Here is a 25828-nt window from a genome sequence, read left to right as displayed (position 1 = left end):
TCAACTGTACGTGGTCCTAGACGTTATGATTTATCATCTGCTAGTGCAGTTTGTATGGATAATAATAATCAAACACGCTGAAACTCACCGCAGCTTCCTCGTAGCGATGGGGGATGCTACTGGAGCAAAAAGATCGTTATTATGGGGTGTCGATCTAGTTGGTCCAGTTCCAGGTTGTATAATACTAATATACGTCCAATCATGTTGTTTATCGAGTTATGGCAACGGATCCATGTCCAGTGTGTCGAATATGGGTGAGCACCACTTCCGGCCGCTCACTTCCGGTTTTGGCAACTCGCCGATCTGCCACCAGGTGGCGGTCTTGAACCGTTGGAGAGTTGAGAGGAGATCTACAGCACCCGTCAAGTCTCCGTGGGTGAAATATAGGGTTGGGCACCGAAAACCGGTTCTAATAGGAACCGGTTCCTAACTTCCGGTTCTGTACGGCGTCATTGGCAGATTACGCATGGCGGAGAATGACGTCGTAACACGTCATTGGCGAGAAAAGGGTTAACGCACTCCCGGCCAAGCATGTATATAATACGCTATTGGGAGCCAGCGGTTGACTGCCAAAAACATATACTAAGGCTGTCAAAGTTAACGCGGTATTAACGCGTTATCGCCCGATTCTATTAACGCCACTATTTTTTTTAACTCACGATTAACTTTTAGGATATTTTTTTAATTTTTTAATTTTTATTTAGACTTCACTCAGGTGTATTATTGATGCTCTCATTGATACTGTGTTTGTTTCTGAAGTGTGTGTGTGAGATATATATAGAGAGAGAGGGGGGTGAGAGAGATGAGGAAGGGGCAAGAGAGAAAGAGCTGGGAGAGTGTGTGAGAGAGAGGGGGGGGGGTGTGATTACTCAGCCCTTGTGTGGGTGAATGTAACAAGTTCCTAACGTTTTCTTTCTCCTATTTCATGCACACTTTATTCATTGTTTTAAATTATTTTCTTTTAAGTTATTTTGTGCATCACTCTGTTTTGAATTTGATGCAAATTTGCAATGCATGAGGGTCATCCTTTTGTGTTAACACTTTGGTTGCCTAAGGTTAAATTCATGATATACCATAGATTGCCAGCGCTATTTGTCTATGGAGAAAGTCCCCTTCTTTGCAGGGCTATAACTTTTTAAATTCTATTGCTACATTGCCATTATTAGGGCCCATTCAAAGTCCTATATGTATTGTTCATTGTGTAGCAACGTTAAACTTTTTCATTCACATATTCATAGTAAAGTATGGTCTAATGTATAAGTATGTTTTCATCTCTTTCTGCAGCTTTCTCCAGAACGTGATCTATAGCCCCAAATACATTATATTGATGATGCAATACAGTTTTATGGCAATCAGCGCGATATAAAAAATTACAACTAGACGTACTTCTAGAAGTTACTACACGTCATCTGATGTTGACCGGATGGGCTAGGGGCCGTTTATAATTCCGTGGGCAGCGTTATACCAATCATCTAATGTGGGTCAAATGTTGATAATAGCAGTTAGTATCGAAGACGGTAACGTTACACGCTGAAACTCACCCCAGTCTCCGCGCGCCGTTGGGCGATCATTGTAGAGTTGAAATCTTATCATTATGGGATGTAAATTTACCCGGTCCATCTCCAGCTTGTATAATGGTATATACGTCCAAATCATGTTGTTTATCGAGTTATTGGCAATCGATCACTGTGTAGCGTGACGAGCCAGAGTCGCGGGACCTATAGCGAGCACCCGGAAGTACTACGGACGTAGCACAACCTCTATGCCACTTCCTGTTAAAGCGATTGCGCCGATCGGCCACCAGATGGCGCTCCTGAACCGCCAGAGAGCTCAGTGGGTCCTGCTGGTGGATCTCAGGCCAGCGGAGGGGACATATGAATCCGATCGCAGATTTTTGAAATATTGATATAAGGACGCTGTACAGCGTCCCCCGGCAACTTGAGCATGGCCAGCAATGACGTCAAAACACGTTTCATGGCAGTCAAAGTGTTAAATGGCTGCATAAAGATAGCATTTGTTGACTCTCATGCATAACAACAGCCCAGTCTTCAGGTGTGCTCAAGTAGGCTACATAGCACCCCTCCCCTCAAAGTTTGGTGTGAAACTGAACGATGGTCTGTGTGACTGAAGATTGCCATGAAATGCAACAGCATTGCTTGGTGTCTGTGAAATATCTCTGTCTATTTAAAAGCCTCTAGGCTGTTGTTTTATACATTGTAGATAATAAATAGCGCGATAGCTCTCTCTCTGTCTCTCTCTCTCTCCTCTCTCTCTCTCTCTCTCTCACACACACACAACGCAGTACGTGCATTCCGAGACTCGCGCATTATGACTTGTCATAAGTGAATTGTATATAGAAACAACTCACCAAAATTGACTTGCACAACTGATTTGTAAAACAAATCTACGAAAAGGGGGGACCCCCCCGTGACCATACAACTATACGTAGCACCCCTCTGACCACTGACCACGCCCCCAAATGTGTCCCCTCCACCACTGACAACAAAGTTACACCCTTGTATGTAACATACTCCAAAACGTATGCCGTTGCTGACGATCAGAGCATCAAACCCCCCCCTCCCCCTTTGATGCATTCATGATGAAACATAATACCTATTATATACCTTTTGATTTTGAAATAGTGACGTGTCCAGGTGAGCAACGCGAACGACTTTAGCAAAATTCACATAGTGCTCCATAACTCAGCTTTTCAGGAATTAGCCCGGATCACTCTGAAACTATACAATATTCACCACGGGGACAACACGCGAACAAACGTATACATGAAAAAATTTACAATTTTTTTTACATGTTGGACGAGAGATGGTGACTGTCAAATGAGCCATAGTATTGTCTCCATAGCTATAATATAGAATATAGAAATAGCTCTGCAAACATTGTGACGCACAGTGAAAATAGGCAATGGAAAGCTGGCGCATTGACTACAGGAATGAGGGTAATAACTGGCGCTGAATGAGTTAAGGTAAGTCATAGAATCATAATGATGTAGGGGCTAATTCCATCCAGTTACAATGGTTAGATTCTTGAAAAGAGTTGAGAATCTGGGTATGAGGACACATTGAGGGACTGAGCGACTCTCTCTCACTCTCTATCTCTCTCACTCTCTATCTCTCACACTCGTCCCAGAGAGGGAGCTTTGCTCATTAGAGCAGAGAGTCCTGCAACACAGGGATCAGTGTCACAACCAGACAGTGGCGCGTGCACACACACACACACACACACTACCTGTCTAGTGCCCCGGGCAAACACACACACACACACACACACACACACACATAAACTTTGATCTTTCATCTTGACAGCTCATCCCTGGAGGGGAGCAGCGTAGAGATGCCTCTCTCCCTCTCTCCCCTCCCACAGCTCTGTAAGGTTGACAGGTGATATGATGACAGAAACGCCACAGACCTCAGGGGAGGAGGAGGATGCTGTGAGGAAGGTGTGAGTCAAATGGAATGCCTAGTAGAACCATGGGGGAATTCTATCAGTCTCTCCAGATTTCCTGTCAGGAACTTAGGGCATCGTTAGAATTCCGACTGCATCAGCAATGTGCCACAGAGGGAGAACCAGATCAAAGGGTGAACTCGCAATTAAGCCCTTAATTTACAGCAACACGATATTGTAACTCTCATCTAATATTTGGATGGTAATATGCATGCAGCTAATTTCTTATGTGTTTTGTGTGTCCATTTTTGGTGTACATTTATGCTTTTATGTTGCATGTCACCTAGGTGGGCGAATAAAGTCTGAATCTCCGTTTAAATATTTGATGAGTGTTATACTTTCACTCACCCCTACAAATAATTTGACTCCACTTGTCAAACTGGACCCAACTTCCTCCCAGCATGTTGTAGTGCTGTTGTATTTCCAGCGAGCTGTCAGGCTGGTCGTTATTCATGCTCAAGTACCAGCTATTCCTTCATCCACCACTTGATGGCACTCTTGTGATGGCAAATTCTCTCTTGGAGAGCTTGGTGACAACAATCCTACAATCACCACTCATAAACGATGTATCTCTATGTGTACAGTGTTGGAGTAATGAATAGGTTGTGTATACAGAGTTACATATTGTACACACATGCACACACGCGTACACACACTCTGTTTCCCTCTTCTCTCTGTGTTTCTCTCTCTCCTCCCCCCCTCTCTTTTTCTCTGAGTCTGACTGGCACCTACCTGTCTTGTCTTGTGTTTCTGACAGGTATGCCATTCCTCCTGAGCATGGGAAGAGGCTGGAGCGTCTGGCAACTGGTAATCAATCTTATACATCATCATTGTGTGAATCTGATCAATTAGATTTGATTATTGAAACGTTTTTACAAGATATATATATATATAACATGGTCACTTTGAAGGGAACATCTCTATTTGCAATAGACTCTTGGCCAAGGGAACAGTATATAACAAGTTATTCATTGAACCGATATCAAACATACAATACTATAAAAACCAGTACAAAATAGGGAAGTGCCATTTTAGTGATGAGATTGTTGACTGTTTAATATGTGCACTCAGTCCTTCAATTTTAGTTTAAAATGTCTAGATTTCTATGTTCTGTTGCATTGACTTTCAAATGGATTGGGATGCAAAGCTAAAATAAATAATTAAATAAATTATAATTGTTTTCCCGTTTGTTTAACTATGTGTTCATAAATAAAAATGTAAAAAATAAAAAGCTATGCTTCTTAAATCTAGTTATTATATTGGCCACTCTGTATGAAATGCAGGCATGGCATCTCAGCCGTTGTTGTTTATAGCTGTCTAGACAAGTGAAGAACAATTGGACCACATGGCCCTTGTCTGCAAACAAATTACACTGTTTGCCACCTAATTGCTAGGCATGGCCTTCCTGTTAGCTGATATAGCGAATAATGGTGAGGGTTGGAAACTAACCTTAGAGCTCCATTATAAGTGGATACAGTTTGTGTACTGCACTTGGGTATTCATTCATACACAAAATATCATTGTAATCCATCCAAGTTAACATGTGGCTTGTAGTGAAAAACAAACTTTGTCTCTGAAGTAGAACCCTGACTTACTCAGCTTTTTGGTAGCTGCACAATCTGTCTCTGTGTATTTACTGTGTGTGTGTCTGTGTGTGTGTGTTTGTCAGGTTTCTTTCCCAACAGTTTTAAGGGATGTGAGGCTTTTCTTCGTCACAAGATGACTCTAATCTCCCCCTCTGTACTGAAGAAGTATGGCATCCCCTTTGATAAGGTAGGCACTCAACCCCTTTGATAAGGTAGGCACTCATCCTCTTTGATAAGGTAGCCTCTCAACCCCTTTGATAAGGTAGGCACTTAACCCCTTTGATAAGGTAGCCCCTCATCCCCTTTGATAAGGTAGGCACTCAACCCCTTTGATAAGGTAGGCACTCAACCCCTTTGATAAGGTAGGCACTCAACCCCTTTGATAAGGTAGGCACTCAACCCCTTTGATAAGGTAGGCACTCATCCCCTTTGATAAGGTAGGCACTCAACCCCTTTGATAAGGTAGGCACTCAACCCCTTTGATAAGGTAGGCACTCAACCCCTTTGATAAGGTAGGCACTCATCCCCTTTGATAAGGTAGGCACTCAACCCCTTTGATAAGGTAGGCACTCAACCCCTTTGATAAGGTAGGCACTCAACCCCTTTGATAAGGTAGGCACTCAACCCCTTTGATAAGGTAGACACTCAACCCCTTTGATAAGGTAGGCACTCATCCCCTTTGATAAGGTAGGCACTCAACCCCTTTGATAAGGTAGGCACTCAACCCCTTTGATAAGGTAGGCACTCATCCCCTTTGATAAGGTAGGCACTCATCCCCTTTGATAAGGTAGGCACTCAACCCCTTTGATAAGTTCAGGGTGGAATATTCAAATTGCCATCCCCAGCATCTGCCCACTTGAATACCAGCATTTTCGTGTACTACGTTTCCTTGCATAATTCAAGATAACCCAGCATTCCAAGGTGAGGGCGTTGCCTTAAACAATATTTCCCTTTTCTTTTCAATGGGCTACAATGGAACTTTCTGCACAATTAGGAGTACATATTAATCAATAGTCCTATCAAAGAAGCAACTACAATCCCATCTTATCAGGTGTAGCCTCTTGGGGATGGCCATGTAGCTTACACAGTGCAGAGTAATTTGTGAGAGCTTGTGCATTTAATCACCCATCATACTGTTGTCTGGAAAGCCGTTATTAGTTTCATCGTGGTACAGTACTTCACGTACCTTACATGAGCAGGCCTATTCTTAAACCCTGTGTAAATTGTGTCTGGAAGTGTGGAGGATCAATATGGCCTAATATAATGCATGGCTTTTCATAATCATATCGTTATTACTATAGGGTTACATACTTAATTTGGACCTCGGTCAATCATCAATTGTCACTACCAATTGAATGGGTGGAGCATTTGCTAACGTGTCAAATAGCATTTCTATTGTAAAATGTAAAAATGTTGTTTCATAAACCAACCTAACAGGCTTATTCATATCCACAGGCGAGGGAACTCGCTTGAGGTCAGGCCTATTATTACATGGATACGTTTCAAATGATAGTTTTTCTTTTAATACAGCCAGGTTCTGTAGACTTGTTCCACCTTCTGTCAAGAGCAGATACCGCAAGTCTGAATCTCATTACACCTCTCAGCACGTATCTGTGTTTTGGGGAACCCCCCCCCCCCCTCCGCATGCAGCTGTCCAGTAAGAGCTTCATTACACAGATAAATCTCAGGTCTGAATGCCAAGGTGGGCAGGTTTGGTATTTAATTCCCACTACATGGAATTCATTTAGAATTGTAGCCAAGCTGTATAAATAGTCTCGAGTTTGATTGGCTGCAAGAACTCTGGATTTTGACTGCTAGAGTGGCATGACCTTTTATTTGCCATATAATTCACTCACTTAATTATGGCTGGGCCCATATTCACAAAGCTGCCCAGTATATTACTGCTGATTTGGGGTCAGTGCCCAGGGAGATTTAGTCTACATGACCTTATTCAAACTAACAAACTGACTGCAGCTGACTTTAGATCAGTACTCATGACCTTATTCAAACTAACATACTGACTGCAGCTGACTTTAGATCAGTACTCCCACTCTGCGAGTGAATATTGACCCTGGTCTTTAACCGTAGCTTCACTTCCTCTTCCACTCTATAACCCCAGCTGCTCTCTTGTCTTCTGTCATCAGATTACTCAGGAAGCAGGGGAGTTCATGATCACCTTCCCCTACGGCTACCATGCCGGTTTCAACCACGGCTTCAACTGCGCCGAGTCCACCAACTTTGCCAGTGTCCGCTGGATAGACTATGGCAGGGTGGCCACACAGGTAACGTCTAGCTATGGGATCTGTATTGAAAAGTGGGCAAAGAATCAGTAGAACCTTAAAGGAACACGCCAACATTATGGGAAATGCACTTCTTTAGAGTCAGACAAGAAGATGGATACCAATTCCCTCTCTGTGTTCAGTAGAGAAACGCTGCTTCTGGTGCACACAGGCCATATGGCAAAACTTAGTGTGTCATACATCAAAATGTGTTGCTATTAGCATCATACAATTCAACTCTGTTCATATCTCATGAATACATTACCATGCATACTGAAGTTTGAAATCCTTAAAGGAACATGGCAACATTATGGGAAATGCACTTACCATCTTTTCCAGAGTCAGACAAGAAGATGGATACCAATTTCCTCTTTACTGTGCGTTCAGTAGGAAGCTATCCGGCTGCAAGCTAGCCTAGCTTAGCACAAAATGAATGGAAGCGGATATGGATCACCAGCCTATGCCACAACTCCGGGAGAGGTGTTTTTGGCCAACAGCTAGGCTATCCGCTTCCATACATTTTTGCTATCAGCTGGATATCTTTTTACTGAACACACAGAGAAATTGGTGTCTATATTCTTGTTTGACTCTAGAGAAGACGGTAAGCTTTTCCCATAATGTTGGGGTGTTCCTTTGAATGAAATGTTGTGTAAAGTGGAGGAGGAGGTCGGTCATACATTGTTTCATTACATGTATATACATTCATACCAATTATTCGCCTGTTCTATTCTCCATTCATCTATCATCCAACACTATATTATCACAGACATCCAAGTTTAAGTTTGTTTATTAAATATCACAATAAAATACACATACTTTACGGTGAAATGCTTGGTTCTGTATGAGCCCCTGAGAGTGTGCTTCATACAGTGAAAAAAGTAAGTAAAACTATAAAAATTTACAAAATTAAGCACAATCTCGACGGAGCCCACAGAGAGGCGGCCGGACAGTGCGGCACCATTTTGTTTTCCAAGTTGGGGGATCCCCTTTGAACAGCCCATCTGAGGTTTCTCTCCTCCACATCACCTGTGGTGCTTTTTTCTCCTATTGCTAGGTTTTTAGTGAGTTGTTCCTTATCTTCATTGGGGAAAGTCTGGGTGTTTTGCATATTTGGATTTCATGGTGGTTTTTGATCTTTTGTGATGTTTCTTCTTGACTTATACAAGAAGACATGTACAGCCCATGGGGGCTATTCCATGTGATCTCAGGCTATACAAATACATTTTCCATTTCAAAAGACCTGTTGTATTAGACTAAAATTGAAAACATACCATCACGGTTTTAAAATCTTCACATCTGACTTGACTAAATCTCATGTTACCTTATTTGAATCCTAAATGCAAGGTTAGGCTTGAATTGAACAGATCCTTTCTGAACATTGACCTCTCAGAGTCATATTGGTGCAAGAACCAGAGGGAAACATACTGTACAAATCGTAACGAGCAGCTAATAGCCGCCAAACAAAGAACATGACCAGGATTTTGCCAGCTAGCTAGCAAAGTTGCGCTAACGTCAGTTTGTTAGGACATTAATGGTTAGAAGGCATCCACATAACAGCCAGCTGCCTCTGAGTGCAGAAGAATAGCGAGGAAGAACAGTGCTCTGCACGCATTGGAGAAATGCAAATGACGTCACGGCAGCTTAACCTCTTAACAGGCACCCAGAAAAGTGGCCTGTTTTTCCCACTTGAACTTGAGGACTGCATACTTTTTTTGCAAAGCTTAGCTTCATACTATAGCACATGCATGAGCCTGGTCTCTTTTGAATGATAACATTCTGAAGTTACTAATTCAAAAAAGGAAAATCACCTTTAGTGCTAATGACATAGAGTAACAGAAGTCTGAACTTGAGTTGAACTTGTGTACTCACATTTTTCTGTAGTGGTTGCAATACAAAAAAATTGGTATAATAGTCAACCATCAGATCCTCCTCGTGTCCCTCACAGGAATGGGAGTGGCTGGCTCTGCGCTGACATGGCTGACATCATACCTCAAGGGCCGCTCCTACCAAGTGACATGGAGAGGGACCCTGTCCGCCCCCGCCCCCTGCGGACGGGTGTCCCCCAGGGCTCGTTCCTTGGACTCCTTCTCTTCTCCCTCTACACTAAATCTCTGGGTAACATTATCACGTCTCATGCCTTATCGTATCATTGCTATGCCGATGATACTCAACTCTTCCTCTCCTTTCCTCCCCTCAGACACCCGTGTCTCTGAGCGGATCTTGGCCTGTCTGTCCGACATCTCTGCCTGGATGATGACCAACCACCTCAAACTGAACCTAAGCAAAACAGAATTGCTTCACCTGCCGGCCAAATCCTCCCCCCTGACCGACCTTTCCATCACAGTCGAGAATGCAGCTGTGACCACGTGCCCGACCGCCAAGAACCTTGGTGTTGTCCTCGACGACCGGTTGAACTTCTCCGCTCACATTGCAACAACAACCAGAACCTGCAGATTCCTCTTGAGCAATGTCAGAATGATCCGCCCCTTCCTGACAAAAGAAGCCACCCAACTCCTCGTCCAATCAACAGTCATCTCCTGCCTTGACTACTGCAACGCACTGCTTGCTGGCCTCCAGGCCACTGCCACCAAGCCTCTTGAACTCATTCAGAACGCAGCGGCTCACCTGTTCTCAAACCTACTGAAGTCAGCCCATGTCACCCCACTTCTTAGGGACCTGCACTGGCTCCCCATTGCCGCCCGAATCCGCTTCAAGGCCCTCAACCTGAACCTAGCATACCGTGCGGCAAAGGGAACCGCTCCCGCCTACCTCAGGTCAATGGTCTCTAACTACACACCCTCAAGACCCCTACCTACGCTCTGCATCTTCTGGCCGCCTCAGACCCACACCTATCCGAGCTCCGGGAGGGTCATCAAGGAGAAGCCACCTATTCTCAGTCCTTGCCCCACAATGATGGAACGAACTTCCCCAGCACAATTATGACAGCCGAAACCTGTCTAATCTTTCGCCATCGACTAAAGACTCACTTCTTCAACCATTATCTGACATTTAAAAAATATATATAAAAAGTCTAACCCTAACTAACCTTACTGTCATGCACTTGTCCTAATATACTAAACTACACTATAGCACTCAACACTTTGATGAACATTGTTACTCAGCTGATAGTTGTGCCTTTCCTGATGACTTGTCGTACAGAACTTGTAAGTCGCTTTGGATAAAAGCGTCAGCCAAATTGAATAATAATCTGTTCAGAAATGGGTCTTTGAGAGAGATTCGGGTAAACCGTACGACAAAAAATAAAGCTCTCCAAAATCCATTTCCTCATCCACGGCCGTTCATTCTGAAGTGTGATTCACTTCTGGTTTTCGCTCGTCAACTTTCACCTAGATCCCTTATTCGCACCCCCCCACGTGGGGTATCGCTGGAAAGGTACACTCATTGGCTATAACGCTGACTAATAATTCTCGCCATCAGCGGATCATTGTCAGTTCTGGAGCGTCGGGAGTCCGTGGTGGTCATCTGACGCGCAATGTGTAAAAAGACGCTCGCCTGACATATTGTCATGTAACTCGAGAACCGAGGCACGGATTTGGTCAAGTGAGGTGGCGTTCCAACGGCAACACAATTTGATAGATCTTTCTAACGGTAATTTATATGTTCGGCAAAAAAATTCAGCCCTGAGCCGCTAGACGCTCGCAAAGTGCCGTGACTTTGTGCCTTCCGCCCATGGGCACGTTGGCCCGAATACGGTACCCCACCTGTTAAGAGGATACAAATGCCTGTAATTTCTATTAATTCTGTAATACATCCATTCTTTGTAGGGTTTTACTATTGTCTCTTTCTCTTCTCCTTCCCTCCTGTAGTGCACGTGTAGTAAAGACATGGTGAAGATCTCTATGGAGCCCTTTGTGAAGCGCTTTCAGCCTGATCGCTATGCCAACTGGATGGTTGGAAAAGACTCTGCGCCCCTGGACCACACCCGAGCCACGCCCAGTACCACGCCTGAGCTGCAGAGCTGGCTACAGAGGCGGCGCAAGACTAAACCTGTCAATAAGAGGTACTGTATTCTCACTGTATTCCACCTGGGCCCTGTTCCTCGTACGTGGCTAACTGAGTTAGCCAGATAATTTTCAGGATAACTTGACATAAGTCAGGCTTTTCGGTTCCACAAAGCAAGTTTGGCTAAATCACTATGGCAACAGATCGAACAATTTTAACCTGTTCCAGAGCAGGTTTACTTGAGTTAGCTGGATAAGCTGGCCACTCCCTCGCAAAAAAAGAAATGGCAGCTCCCTTCCTCAGAGATCCCATTATACCATTCTGAATAATGTTTTTGTGCTTAGTTTTTCTAGAGGCGTCGCGAGCAGCCGTGGGGGGGTCGCGAGATGATTTCCAGAATGTATTGATTTCATAGAATGTGTGAAATATGCCTATAATTAAAAACAATTTAAATACATTAAACTGGTAAAAGAAATGCTTTTGAAATGTAAAATAATTTTTTTTTAAATGCTGATAATAAATCATATTCACCCTATGGATTTACTTTGTCCTAAATAATGCACATCATAGCTACGGCGCACACGACACACACTGTGGTTATTTTAATAATGGAGCATTGCAAATGTGAATCCCGCTGGGATATTTTGAATGAATGAAACTTGGATCCGAAGTTATTGTGGAAGGCCTACCGGGCGTTTGGCTCTGATCCGTTTCATATTCTCCGCTGCGGATGCATTTGGTTAACCGGAGCGCACGGATTGTGTTTCATTCAAGTATAAATTGAAGCGTCTTTACACATGGATTGTGGATGTGAATTACGAGGAATCTGAATCTGGATTGTTGAATTGTATCACTGTCACACGTTATTGTGATATTGTAACTGGGATTAAAAAGGCTGAGAGCCTGGTTAAATTGATTGGCTCTCGCAGGGCGAAGCTGGGTTTGTTGACTAGGTGCAAGAATGAGTTGGACTTGATGACGTGGACGTGGGAAAAGTGATTGAGCAATTGCAAGCCTTTGATGTTTTGATGAATGAATTTGAGAAAATGCATCAATCTGTTCAAGCACTGTTATCTGATGATGAAAAAGAGGGTGATGAACATGACTGGTATAAACCAAAGGTTAATCAATTCAATGCATTTATGGATGATGTCCGAAACAGATTAAACCCTGATTAATAGTGAAACTGTTAATAGCCTCCAAGCCTCTCTGACCGTTATTTCGGGGGTCGCGCCTTGAAAACTTTGGGAACCATGTATTTATATAGTACATGATACCTGAGCGCATACAGTACATATATCCTCATAAGTATCTATTCATTTGTATCAATTAGATACTCTTTGGGCTTGTTTTTATCTACTTATTTTGAAAGAGTTAAAATAATTATTTTCGCTAGCAAGATCATTAGATTATTCATTCCATTAAGCCTACTGCCAGCAGGCACATTTAAAGAAATATAATCTGATTGATTGGGGTAATGAGGGACTTAAAATGTGCCTATAGATATGCATTTAACTTGTCTGGGATATCTTCCCGTTAGAAAATCTTGGTTTTCGACACCTCCCCCTTTTTAGATAAGGTGGCCATGCGCAATTATCCTGATTACTGAAGTCTGGTTCGAATGAATGAGATTGTTTGAGACCGAATAGCCTGACTTCAATCATCGGGTTAATTTAAGCTGGCTAATGGGACTTTTGATGGATTTAGTTGAACCAGGTATGGGGAACGGGGCCCTGTTCTCAGATTTGTATTTAATTTATTCAGGTAAATACTTACATTATTCAGATTTCTGCAAGAGTTTTCCAGTGGGGGGGGGGGGGGGGGGACCTGCCGCGCGGACCTCCGCGCGACACACCTCTGAACGGGAGAGTGATGGAAAGAAAAAAAGGAAGAGAGAGGGAGGAAGGGAGGCCCCCCCCCCCACAAGCTGTCGCGCAGCACACCGAGAGGCAGAGAAAAAAAGAACGGCCCGTCTTTCTCTCTCTCTCTCTCTCTCTCTCTCTCTCTCTCTCTCTCTCTTTTTTTTGGATCCACTTTTTCTCCCATTTTTTTCTATATTTTCTCCCATCCCAATTTCGTATCATCCAATTCAACCCTCCCCTGTCACGGACGCTGTTTCTTGCCTCCCACAAGCCGGCTGCAATGTGGACTAAGTCATACATAGCACAAGTCCCCTCCGGTACTTGAGGTAACAGCAGTCGCATCTTTTCACCTGCGCAGCTCGATCTCTCAGTGGCGAGGAGTAACGTGTGGGAGGCTCACGCTGCCCCCGACACTTTCCTGATTCTACTGCGCAGGCGCACCAACCGACCTGTAGGAGTCGCTGTCCACAATGCCCGATCCCCACCCATCAGTTTCCCACCCCCTAATACGGCCAATGTGTATTAGTACGGACGACCAGCTAAACTTCGTGGCGAGCGCCTTGCCCACTACGCCACGTAGCCGCCCTTCTCTCTCTCTCTCTCTCTCTCTCTCTCTCTCTCTCTCTCTCTGTCTGTCTGTCTGTCTGTCTGTCTGTCTGTCTGTCTGTCTATCAGTCGCAGACTGTGTGGACTGACTGTCACTCAAAGTGCTTATGGGCGGAGCCAGGCCATAACAGCCTGAAATCTTGAAGCTGAAAAATTATGGTTTTGAGTACTTGATTAGAAATATAAAACAATGCATTTTCTTTAAAGAAAACGTACAGATGTCTTCAATACACTCACAGGAATTGTGTAAAGTTGCCCAAATAGTGCTAGGAATAGCAGTACATGTCCCCTTTAACTCCTCTTGGAGGCATGCCTTTGACTATACAGATTGTTATTTGTGCAGAACTTGTCACCAGAGTGCCCTTGTCACATTATTATTTTTTTTCAGTTTCTGCATACTTCCTCGAAATCTGAGTTGCTTGGGATGTAGGTCAATGGGTGCTTTTTGCCAATTTGCATATTCATAGCTCCTTGCATTCTTAACGAGGTTAAACGTGTGGAGATGCTGCTATGCCATTGTTTTATTGAACACTTTGGTGGAAAAACATTTTATAAAAATTGTTATTCAATATAGAAAATGTTTAAGAATAAAAGAAAAAACATCTGACTGGAGGGGATCTTATCTCATTCAGCGCCAGCTAGGGGTGGACGGTATGGTCTAAAATTTATATCACGGTATAATTTGAAGCATAGACGGTAACGGTATATATCACGGTATCATCGTTTTTGATAAAAAATTTAATTTTATTTTATATATATATATTTTTTTTTATAAAATATATATATTATATAATTAGACTTGTACTGGTATTATCTGCGAGACATCGCCACCACGCAACAAGCTCCACTGTCTGTGTGTACTCTAGTAGCCTCCAGCTACGGCCAGAATTCTCCGGAGCTGCACCTGGACCTATACTCGAGTAGCCTCGAGCAGAGCTACGGCCAGGATTCTCCGGCGCTGCACCTGGACCCTATTGTATTGGTATTATAACGTTAGCAAGCCCTCAGCTCGAATACGCATCGAATCAGTGTTATAAGACATTGATATCATGAGCTATCTGTAGCTACTGCATATATAACGTTAATACAACGCCTCAGTGAATTATTTAGTTCAATGGGACATTTCGTTTTGAACGGTGAACTAACTTGTGTTAACGTGAGCTAACAGGTAGCATACACGTCTCTAGTACTAGACTTTGTGGAGCGTTTGTTGATGTCAGGAGCTATCGGTAGCTGGCCGACTAGATACCGTTCGGTTAGACAATGCCCCATCATGTATTAAACTAAAAGTGAATAGTTGACTGGGTCATTTTGTAACGGTAGCTAAGCTAACGTTAGCTCAGGGAGACGCCGACAGCTCCCGTGTCCCGTCCCACTAGACTACTAGACCCGTGTTTACATGCGTGCGGTAGGGGCTGGCACGCCCACTGCGCGAAGCCTCCTAAATAACTTTTTCCAGTTCGCACATATCTATTATCTATGACTAATTCTATCTATTTTTAGGGGCAAATGCCAGTGAAATAGTCGCGCTGTGGTTACATGACGTCATTGCTATTTTAGAGCTGCACTACCGGTTACACGGTATACTCAAAATCCATACCGTAGAGCAAATTCATACCGTTTATACCGTATACCGTTTATACCGTCCACCCCTAGCGCCAGCTACTAGACGGGGCCTGTCGTAGCAATGCCATGCTTTAAAAGATAGGAGTGTGTCACCTTGTTTGTAGAGCTATAACTGTATTCTATATTATAGCTATGGATACAATACTATGGCCCATTTGACATCAACTATCTATCGTTCAGTATGTGAAAAATAATTACTTTTTTCATCCATACGTTCCCGTGTTATACCATGGTGAATATAAGTATGGTTTTAGAGTGGTCTGGGGTAATTACCGAAAGGCTGTGTTATAGCCTCGTATGTGAATCCTACTATAAGCATTGCCGTTTCTTGCCTGGACACGCTACTATTCCCAAATCAAATCTATATAATAGGTATTATGTTCCATCATGAATGCATGAAAGGGGGGGGGGTCGTTTCTGATTATTTGATTGCCAGTAACGGCATTCATATTGAACACTAAAAACGCGTATCAGCCCGATCGGTATAAAAGCATTGCACGATCAAGCTAAAATTGACAGATAGTCCTTACCTGTGATCAGGAGTATTCCAAAAATAATATTCCAATTGTTTGATCGCCATCTGGTACATCCGATGTCCATTTGGTCCACGGCATAACCCACCACAACATATGGATCGGGGATATTTGACGCGCTTCAATGGAACCGGGAGAACCGCTCGACCAAGAAAACTGCGCCCGAAGACCGTTGTATGGTTGTACAGGCCAAGATATAAGGTTTCAAAGGGTGCTCGATACCGCCGTCTAGCTGGATGCGGCCGGTATTGCACTTTGGCGATCTCAGACTCATTCTATGGTAACACCAAGATCCCTGGATGAATAATGAATACAAATATCGAATAAACGACCAAAACCTGAGATATCTCTGGTCTGGCAGCCAACGCATGGCGAGTTAACCCGACTTATCTCTGGTTTGGCAATTAAAGAGTTAAGGCCAAAAGGCCTCGCTCCAGAAATCACAAAATAGTCTTGCCTTAAACCACTTTTCCATGTTAATCAGGGTTTGAATGACGGGAACATGGGGAATCACATCTGGAGACCTGATCGGGAGCTCGGGAAATGTACTATCATTATGAAAGATAAAAATTCTAATAAAATGTTGGACAATAATAGGGACATTGGAGAATCCCCACTGGGAATATCTCCGTCGTTATAGGAGGGGCCCTCTCCAGGAACCGCCAACGGGGGTCAAACAGGGTTAAAAAAAATTACCTGGGAAGTGCCAATTGTCTTTAGTCTTCTTATATACTGTATTATTTCTTCAGAGTTATGTTAGAATAGCAGTTGCTTTAAATGTGCACATGGACAAATATGAAGGACAAGAATTCAAAATGTTGGACATGAAGAGAGGCTTGGAGAATCTCCTTTGGGGGGTGTCTCCGTCTCTGGGGGGGGGGGGGGGCTTCTCCAGTGGGAGGGCTGATCCCCCTCCAAACCGAACCATATAACCATATAACCATTTATATTCATGTGATTTTTTCTTATTGTGTTTATTTTCATAAATGTATGCGGTGATGTCGGTGACATGGGAGGTACAGAGGTGGGCAAGCTGGGTTCAGTGGGGGGGGGGGGGTCGAGGGGAGGGGCCGGCGGTTCGACCCGGGGGAGGGGGGGCCTTGCGTGTTGTGGGGGGGTGGGGTTTCCTGGGGTCCTCGGCCGCCGTGGCGGTCTGGGCGGTCTGGTCACCGGGCCGGGGGGGGGGCACCGGGCTTGGGGTCGCAGGGGGTCGGGGGGCCCTTGAGGCGTGGTGCTTTGGCCTTCTGCGGGCCTGGGCTTGGGGTTCTCGTGGGCCGGGGGCCTGGCGGTCGGGCGGGGGTGGGTGGGGGCTCTGGGTGCTCAGCTCCGCGCATGGTGGACCAGGATATGGGGGTGTTCTGTTTCTCGGGGAGGAGGGCGGGAGGGAGGGGTTTCTCTCGGGGGGGATCAGAGCGGCTGGGCTTTGCCCGGCGGGACCCTGTGTGTTGGGGGGTCGGTGGGCGTGGGGTGGGGCTCTCGTGGCATGGGAAATAGCGGGCTTGGCTCGGTGGGGGGGAGTCCCCTATCCTTTCCTCTACTGGGCCTGGCCCAATTGATTCAAGGGACCCGTGTCGCTGGGGGCCCGGCTGCGAGCACAGCGGCCTGGGATATGGGGGGCTCCAATGGGCTTAACTCAGGGGAGGGGATGTCGGAGGAGGGGGACCATCGTTTCCGCGGTTTGGCCCGGGGGGGGGGGGGGGGGGTCTTGGATGTTGTGGGGTCGTCGGCCGTGGGGTGGGGTGCTTGGTGACATGGGAGGTAGCGGGCTTGGTTCGGTGGGGGGGGGGGGGGAGTGCCACCCCTCGAACCTCTGCTGGGCCTGGCCCAATCAAATTCAAGGTACCCATGTCGCTGAGTTCTCTGCCCCGCGTGGGACGGCCCTGGGATGTGGGGGAGCCCCGTTTCTGGGGGTCGATGGCGGGAGAGGGGGGGGGTCCCTCTCATGGAGGTCTAGTAGGCTGAGCGCGGCCGAATTCAAGGGGCCCATGTGGATGTACTGTTGTGTTGTTGAAGTCATTGTAGGTATTGTGTAAGTGTTGTTTGTCTATAAATGTTAATACAAAATGTAAGTTAAAAAAGAAATCAGGGTTTGAATCCTCGTTGGGCTTTCTTTCCTGATTTTCTTCCACCAGCATCCACTCACGCACTCGCTCCAAGCGCCTCAGGACCACTGAGGAGCACGTTGCCCTGGAGGGAGGCTCTGTGGTGTGCAGCAGTAAGAAGAGAGGCTTGGGCGCCCTGCCCGGGCCCAAGGTGCGGAGGTCCCTGAGCCAGGCGGCCTGCGCGGCTGCAGGGGAGACGGAGGAGGACCAAGAGGGGACTGGGTCTAAATGCAACCAGCCCCTCACCCCCCTCCAGGTCCCTGGTAAGAGACTGCTGCCATTTGAAGGTCTGATGGTTGAGATCCGTGTATTATCTTCTCTTGGGTTTGGAGGGTGTGTTTTGTGTTTATTAGGGCTGTCTTAAATATTTCGAAGCTTCGTTCGATGGACATGGGATTCAAATATGAAAATAAAATTTTAATATATTTAAAAAAGAAAAATGTATTTATTTTTTAAAAAGTTGTGCAAAATCAACTCTGCCTCTCTGTTAACACTTTGGTCGCCAGGCTTATATTCTTAATATACCATCCTCCGCCAGCTCTATTTGTCTATGGAGAAGTTCCCCTTCTTTGCAGGGCTATAACTTTTTAAATTGTATTGCTAAATTGACATTACTATTAGGGATGCACCGAAAATTCGGCTACCGAAAATTATCGGCCGAAAATGGTTAAAACAGCTCTTTCGGCTTTCGGCCGAAAGGGTTTTAGCACCGAAAATATATGACCGAAAGTCAAATAACGTGTTGTTGTGATGACGTCATCAAAACGCGACTACAGACATACCGGTAGCATGCGCAACATGTAACATGAGCAGCTTGGCAGCTCTTCCTGCATTCTACAGCCTGTGATAACTAACTCCTTGGGAGTAGGGATGCCCCCCGAAACCCGGTTCTAAACTAAATTAGAAAAAACCGGAGTATTGATCAGCTCCGACGTTAACGGTACTGCTATCAGTAGTCTAAGAGCGGATTAGCTACGGAGCTAACAGTGTACCATCCATCTGCGACGCAACGGTGGCAGCAACAGTGGACACTGAGTAATGTTAACGTTATGACGAGTTCATACTACACTACACGTATGAACTCGACATAACGTTAACGTTACTCCGTTTAAATGAAGTGTTTAATTAGCAGCAATCTGTTGTTGAAAATGTATCGTTAAACCGGAAATGGAAATGCGAGGACAGGATGTCGTCATCAATCGTTGTAGTCTTTTAGTCTTAACACTCTGGAATTAATGTATGCATTCAAAAGTGCTGAATAAATGTTTTATGGGCCCATAATAGTGATTATTAATATTATTTAAGTAAAGTTTAGCCATAATCATGTCTTTTGCCATAATCAGGTAGCTAAAAAAAAAAAAAACATATATATTTATATTAATCATTTTCGGCCTTTCGGCATTCGGTTTTCGGCCAACTGTTTCCTTTTTTCGGTATCGGTTTCGGCCAAGAATTTCCCATTCGGTGCATCCCTAATTACTATGGCCCATTCAACATCAAGTATCTATTGTTCAGGGTGTAGCAACGTTATACTTTTTCATTCACATATTCATACTAAAATACGGTCTAAAGTATAAGTATGTTTTTATCGTTTTCTGCAGCTTTCTCCAGAACGTGATTTATAGACCTAAATGCATTATATTGATGATCAAATACAGTTTGATAGCAATCTGCGCGAGATAAAATTTTTCAAATGGACGTGCTTCTAGAAGTTACTACTGATCATCTGATGTTGACCGGATGGGGGGGGGGGGTCGTTTATAATTCCGTGGCTAACGTTAGATGATTCATCTAGTGTGGGTGATATGATCATCAGAGCAGTTTATATCGAACATGTTTATAAAAAAAAAAAAAAACGCTGAATCTTACCGTAGCTTCCTCATAGCGTTGGGCGATGAGCGTGGATCAGAAATATTCCTATTATGGGATGTAGAAATATGCGATCCATTTCCAGGTTGTATAATAGTATATACGTCCAAATCATGTTTATCGAGTTATTGGTAACGGATTGCTATCCGTTGTGTCTAGCTCGAGTCCTGGGACTATTAGCGAGTGATCGGACCGAATTGAAATGAGCACCAGCTTCCATTTCCTGTTTCCGCTCTGGGCGATCCGCCGATCGGCCACCAGATGGCGCTCTTGAACCGTTGGAGAGTTGAGAGGGGATCAACAGTAGATCTCAAGTCTCCGGGGGAGAAATATGATTTCGATCACAGATTTTTGAAATATTGATATCAAAGACGTGGTACGGCGTCTTTGGCAGAATGAGCATGGCGGGGAATGACGTGGTACGGCGTTTTTGGCGACCATAGTGTTAATTACAACAAGCAATGCTGTTTGTTATTTAAGATGAAGTCGGACTCTGCACTGACAGATTTGTGTTCATTGTGCTGCTTTTATAAAGCCTCAAATGACGGCTTACAATATTTCATGAAAGCAAAGTGTTTAGTTTGTCTTAAGATTTAAAAAGGTTTAAACTTTACAGCACTGACAAAGTTGAACAAAGTGCTGTACAAGTCCCACAACATACATTTAAATTTATAATAAAAAAAAAAAGTATCTCGAAGCTTCGAATTAAAATCGAATCTTGGCCCCGAAGCTTCGAATTCCAAAAAGAAATTCGAAGGGCAGCCCTAGTGTTTATATATGTTTGTTTGTTTGTGTGTGTTTTGCCCTCATACTTTTTGGCAGATACTTCTTAACGCTGTCCTCTCTGTATCACCAGCAGATTATACATTTTAACGCTGTCCTCCCTGTATCACCAGCAGATTATACATGTTAACGGTGTCCTCCCTGTATCACCAGCAGATTATACATTTTAACGGTGTCCTCCCTGTATCACCAGCAGATTATACATCTTAACACTTTCAGTGCCGGCCGTGTTTTCCTTTTTACCCCGTTGAATGCCACCATCCACGGCCAATGTTAACGTTAATATCGCCTAATCTATGTTTTAAATTATGGCTATGTGTCTAATCTGCCCGTCGCTTATCAAAGACTCATTTTCCAGTCAACATTGGCAAGGCAGATTGTATTTTTATCGCTTCATTTCCGTTTGATAGCATTTTGAAAATCACCCATTTTCCGGCGAAAAACAACCCATGCCTATGATAATCGCCTATTACTGGAATATTCCAGAACGTTGTCATTTGTCGGCCTATTTATGAATCGTTTTCAAATAAACGCTAGATGATCGATAGTATATGTGTGCGCACGCACGCTCGTGCCGTGCGCTGATAATCGCTGCTCTTATTTCCTCATGGCTTTTACAGTCAAAACAGCCATATCACATATCACATAAACGCTTATATATCCGTGAAAACGAGTCTGATTATCCTAACACTGATAACATAGATTCCTTACCTGAGGTCAGATGGTATCCAAATGGTTTATTCCAATTTCCGATCGCCATTCGAAAAAATCGATAAATGCATTGATCCATCGTGTGTACAGTATAACACATGATCCGCGCGGCTCAGAGGCTCCAGAATGAACTCTGGTAGACCCCGGCTGCATCAGTGAGAAGTAAAATGTGGAGTCAGAAATCCGTTCTCCCATTCACTTTCATTGAGTCCATTCCAAAAGGGTGATTTACCATCTGGGAGACGATAGGGGGCGCTTTTTCACATCTGAGCGCCGGCGGTCCCTGGATCTCCAACGGTAGGCTCGTGTGATGCAATATGATTTCAGATCGATAATAAAAATGTAAAAAAAAACACTGAGAATACTTGTGACCGTGGCATTCAACGGTCGGGGCGTAAACCCGAGAAAAGCCGTGAGTGGCATACAAAGTGTTAACGGTGTCCTCCCTGTCTCGCCAGCGGATTAAACATGTTAACGTGTCCTCCCTGTATCACCAGCAGATTATACATCTTAACGGTGTCCTCTCTGTCTCACCAGCAGATTATACATCTTAACGGTGTCCTCCCTGTATCACCAGCAGATTATACATTTTAACGGTGTCCTCCCTGTATCACCAGCAGATTATACATTTTAACGGTGTCCTCTCTGTCTCACCAGCAGATTATACATTTTAACGGTGTCCTCTCTGTCTCACCAGCAGATTATACATTTTAACTGTGTCCTCTCTGTCTCGCCATCAGATTATACATCTTAACAGTGTCCTTCCTGTATCACCAGCAGATTATACTTCTTAACGGTGTCCTCCCTTGATCACCAGCAGATTATACATGTTAACGGTGTCCTCCCTGTCTCGCCAGCAGATTATACATTTTAACGGTGTCCTCCCTGTCTCGCCAGCAGATTATACATCTTAACGGTGTCCTCCCTGTCTCGCCAGCAGATTATACATCTTAACAGTGTCCTCCCCGTCTTGCCAGCAGATTATACATCTTAACGGTGTCCTCCCCGTCTCGCCAGCAGGTCCTTGCAGACAGATGTGTGTGGTGAAGGTGAACCGAATGGAGGGCGACTGCCTGTGCTCTCCCAACACTGAGCCGTGCCAACCGTGTCAACCCTGCGCCTCCTCTCCCTCCCCTGCCCCACCGGTTGGAACAGAGCCAGAGGTCAGAATACCTCCTTGCGTCGACCTCCAGGACCCGTCTGGTTCGGAGGTCACAGGCCTCATCGCCGAAGGACCCCAGCAGGGGTCTGAGGCCCAGACACTTTCAAAGCCACTCTCTCCTGAACCACAAAACCTCTCGACTCCTCAGGACCGCTCTACGGAGGTCACGCCTCCAGAGACCTGCAAAACGGACACATGTCTACCCAAAACGGACTGCCCCGCTGGGCCGGACGCCGACTCGAGTCCCCCTAAGTCTGGAGCCCAGACATCCAGTCGTTCGCGTAAAGGGGAGGCTTTTTGCCGAAAACCAAGCACTCATAAAGCCACAGGCACAAAGACTGACACTGCTAAAGCAGAGACAATGTCCTCCCGAGACCCGACACACATCAATCAACACTCCACCCCAGAAACACTTTACGCTCTCAACACCGAGAGGGGCGGCCACACGTCCGGCAGCTCGGGCTCCTCCGTGCTGCACCAGTGTAGAGGAGCGATCCGCAAGCCGGGGGGCGAGAACAGTTTCCCTCCTCGGCTGCAGAGGAACGGAGTGGACATGCCGCTCCTCAGCCCTGAGCCGGCAGGAGAGGGGGATGTCGTCTGCCCCCTGCCCCCGGTCCTGACGCAAGAGATGCCCTCACTAACCCCTGCAGAGGACGGGCAAAGAGGGGTCATCCAGTCCAGAACCCGCCCTCACCAGAGGGCTCCTGTGCTCCGGCGAGAGACGCCCACCAACTCTCCGTCCCCAGACCAGCGAGAAGAGACAGACTCGACATTGTCTGTTAAACATGTCAGCCGCTGGCATTTTGATTCTTTTCAATATGACAGTGTAAGGCCTGCGGCTAACGTGGCTAATAGAGGCAGCGATGCTACGCACAAAATTACTGCCGACGTACCCCGTGGAACACCAACAATGCCGCAAACCACTGTAGTTGATGTCCGTGCGAAGGTTTGCAGCAATGCTGCCAATAGTCGCCCAGTGTCCAGCCTAGCGGAGTTGGCATCTAAGGAGAACTCCGTGTACCCACCTCAAAGAGAGAGTGTATTTAACCTCTGTAGTACTGTAGACACACTCTCGACTGGCACCTCAAACTATAATCCACTGTCCCACTCGGTTCCATTATGCGCTCCGAACAACAGTCGCTCAGCAGCACATCACCACCAAATGGAGGAGAGTCATCTCCGTGGTAACATGGACTCCCCCTCCCACTGTAGTTCCCACAGCCCCTACCTGGAGCCTAAGCCCTTCTCCAGTGGCATTTGGAAAAACCTCAACTCCCAGAGTCCCGCTGTACTCATACAGAGCCTCCACCAGGAGCTGCCCTCTGACTTCACCCACGACCCCCTTCCTTATACCATGTGGACTGAGCCGCAATGCAAAGAGGTCACGGATCCGGACGACCCCGACCAAGACCTCCACAGCTTGGAGAACCAGGAGGGGGTGGATGGCCCTCTCACCTGGGCCCAGCTGGAGCCTACCTCGCTGGGTTCAGCGGGGGCCGTGGAGCCCCTGGGGCTCTGTGGAGAGTATGAGCTCCAGAGGGGGGAAGTGGAGGCGGCTGAAGCCCTGGCACTGTGCAGGGAGCTGGGGAGAGAAAGGCAGGCTGAGAGGGGTCTAGACCCAGACACCCCAGGCTCTCCTCTGGTGATTGGAGCAGGAGGGGAGCGCGAGGGGGTGTCTGACATGGAGGAGGGAGAGTCGGAAGAGGAGGAGCGGAGTGCCCAGCTGGAGAGCAGCAGTGACTCATCAGAAGAGGAGGACGAGGAGGAAGAGGAGGAGGAGGAGGAGGAGGAGGAGGAGGAAGAAGAAGAAGAAGAAGAAGAAGAAGAAGAAGAGGAAGAAGATGGAAATGTTAGCAGTGATTATGAGTGTGGTGAAGCAGGCCTGGAACCTGGGGAGGTTTGTGCTGTGAGTGTCTCCTCACACAGACACATGCATGTGTTACACACACACACACACACACACACACACACACACACACACCCCCCCCCATTCTGTTTCTGTCCTGTATTTGAGCCCCTGTTGTCTCTCTCAGTATCCTGCCCCATCTGTGAAGAGGACTAGTAAGAGCTGGCGTCACCCACTGAGGAAACCCACCGCTAGGGCCGTTCCTACTGCTGTCAAACAACAAGCCACCAGCGATGACGGTGGGTGCACACGCACACACACACACACACACACACACGCACACACACACACGCATACACACACGCATACATACACATGCATACATACACATGCATACACACACAAGCATACACACACACATACACGCACGCACGCACGCACATACACACACACACACGCGCATGCATACACACACACGCACATGCACACACACGCATACACACGCACACACACACGCACACGTGGACACGCATACACACACACGCATACATACGTCATGCATACACACACACACACACCCATACGCACACACGCATTTTTTTTTATTTTATTTATGCTTTATTTATCCAGGAATGTCCCATTGAGATACAAGATCTCTTCTTCCAGGGAGTCCTGACCAACACAACAAGTTTCAACATAAAACAGGGCATTAAACAAAAAAACATATAATTCAAATATAAATACAGAAGGTCATTTGTGCAGTGGCAAGGAGCATAATCACATCAACAATAGCATCAGGTAAAACAGTTACATGTTTCGTGAAGGGCTAATCGTAGCATACCTTAAAAGCATTTACAGTAGGAAGTACCTCTAGACAAAGTTTTACTTGCAGCGTATTCCATAAAAAGGGAGCATAGTGGGAGAATGCAGCTTTAGCAAGCTCTGACTGCATCAAAGCAACATTTAAAAGCATCCCATTTGCTGCTCGTCTGGTATTAAAAAAGCAAGTATAAAAGGACAGAAGTCTGGAGATATATAAGGGCAGCTTACCTAGCAATGACTTAAGGATACAGAGACCATCCTAAGGACTGATACAGACACACATACACACACGCACGCATACACACACATACACACACACACACGCATACATACACACACACGCATACATACACATGCATACACACGCACACGTGGACACGCATACACACACACATACACACTAGGGGTGGGACGATACATCGATCCAGATCGATACATCGATGTAATTATCAACAATCGAATCGGATCGATGCGATGTAATAAGATCGATTCATATCGATACTCTTATTTTGAAAATCCTGTGGCGAGTCTCATATCCGCCCAAGAACAACAGCAGTAGCTCCGTGTGTGTAGACGTTACAGCATAGCATTCTCCCTTTCTGTGTGTGTGTGTGTG

The 25828-nt window shown here is 45.6% G+C and overlaps 1 protein-coding gene across 2 annotated transcripts in view; it reads left to right on the top strand.

The window, feature by feature from the left end:
- kdm4c (lysine (K)-specific demethylase 4C) overlaps window positions 1-25828 on the top strand; it is a 111629-nt gene that overhangs the window by 23643 nt on the left and 62158 nt on the right. The window contains exons 6-12 of one of the 2 annotated variants that reach the window (XM_084318960.1): window positions 4220-4269; window positions 5132-5235; window positions 7193-7330; window positions 11155-11348; window positions 18050-18282; window positions 22403-24450; window positions 24578-24689. In XM_084318960.1, coding sequence (XP_084175086.1) covers window positions 4220-4269; window positions 5132-5235; window positions 7193-7330; window positions 11155-11348; window positions 18050-18282; window positions 22403-24450; window positions 24578-24689 — 2879 coding nt within the window. Of the gene's footprint in view, window positions 1-4219; window positions 4270-5131; window positions 5236-7192; window positions 7331-11154; window positions 11349-18049; window positions 18283-22399; window positions 24451-24577; window positions 24690-25828 lie in introns of both variants that reach the window. The other variant, XM_084318959.1, reaches the window with a different exon arrangement.

This window comes from Notolepis coatsorum, assembly GCF_963971535.1.
Source record: "Notolepis coatsorum genome assembly, chromosome: 7".
NCBI lineage: Eukaryota > Metazoa > Chordata > Actinopteri > Aulopiformes > Paralepididae > Notolepis > Notolepis coatsorum.
The sequence above is the reverse complement of the archived record's forward strand: the minus strand, read 5'-3'. Positions and strand labels throughout refer to the sequence as shown.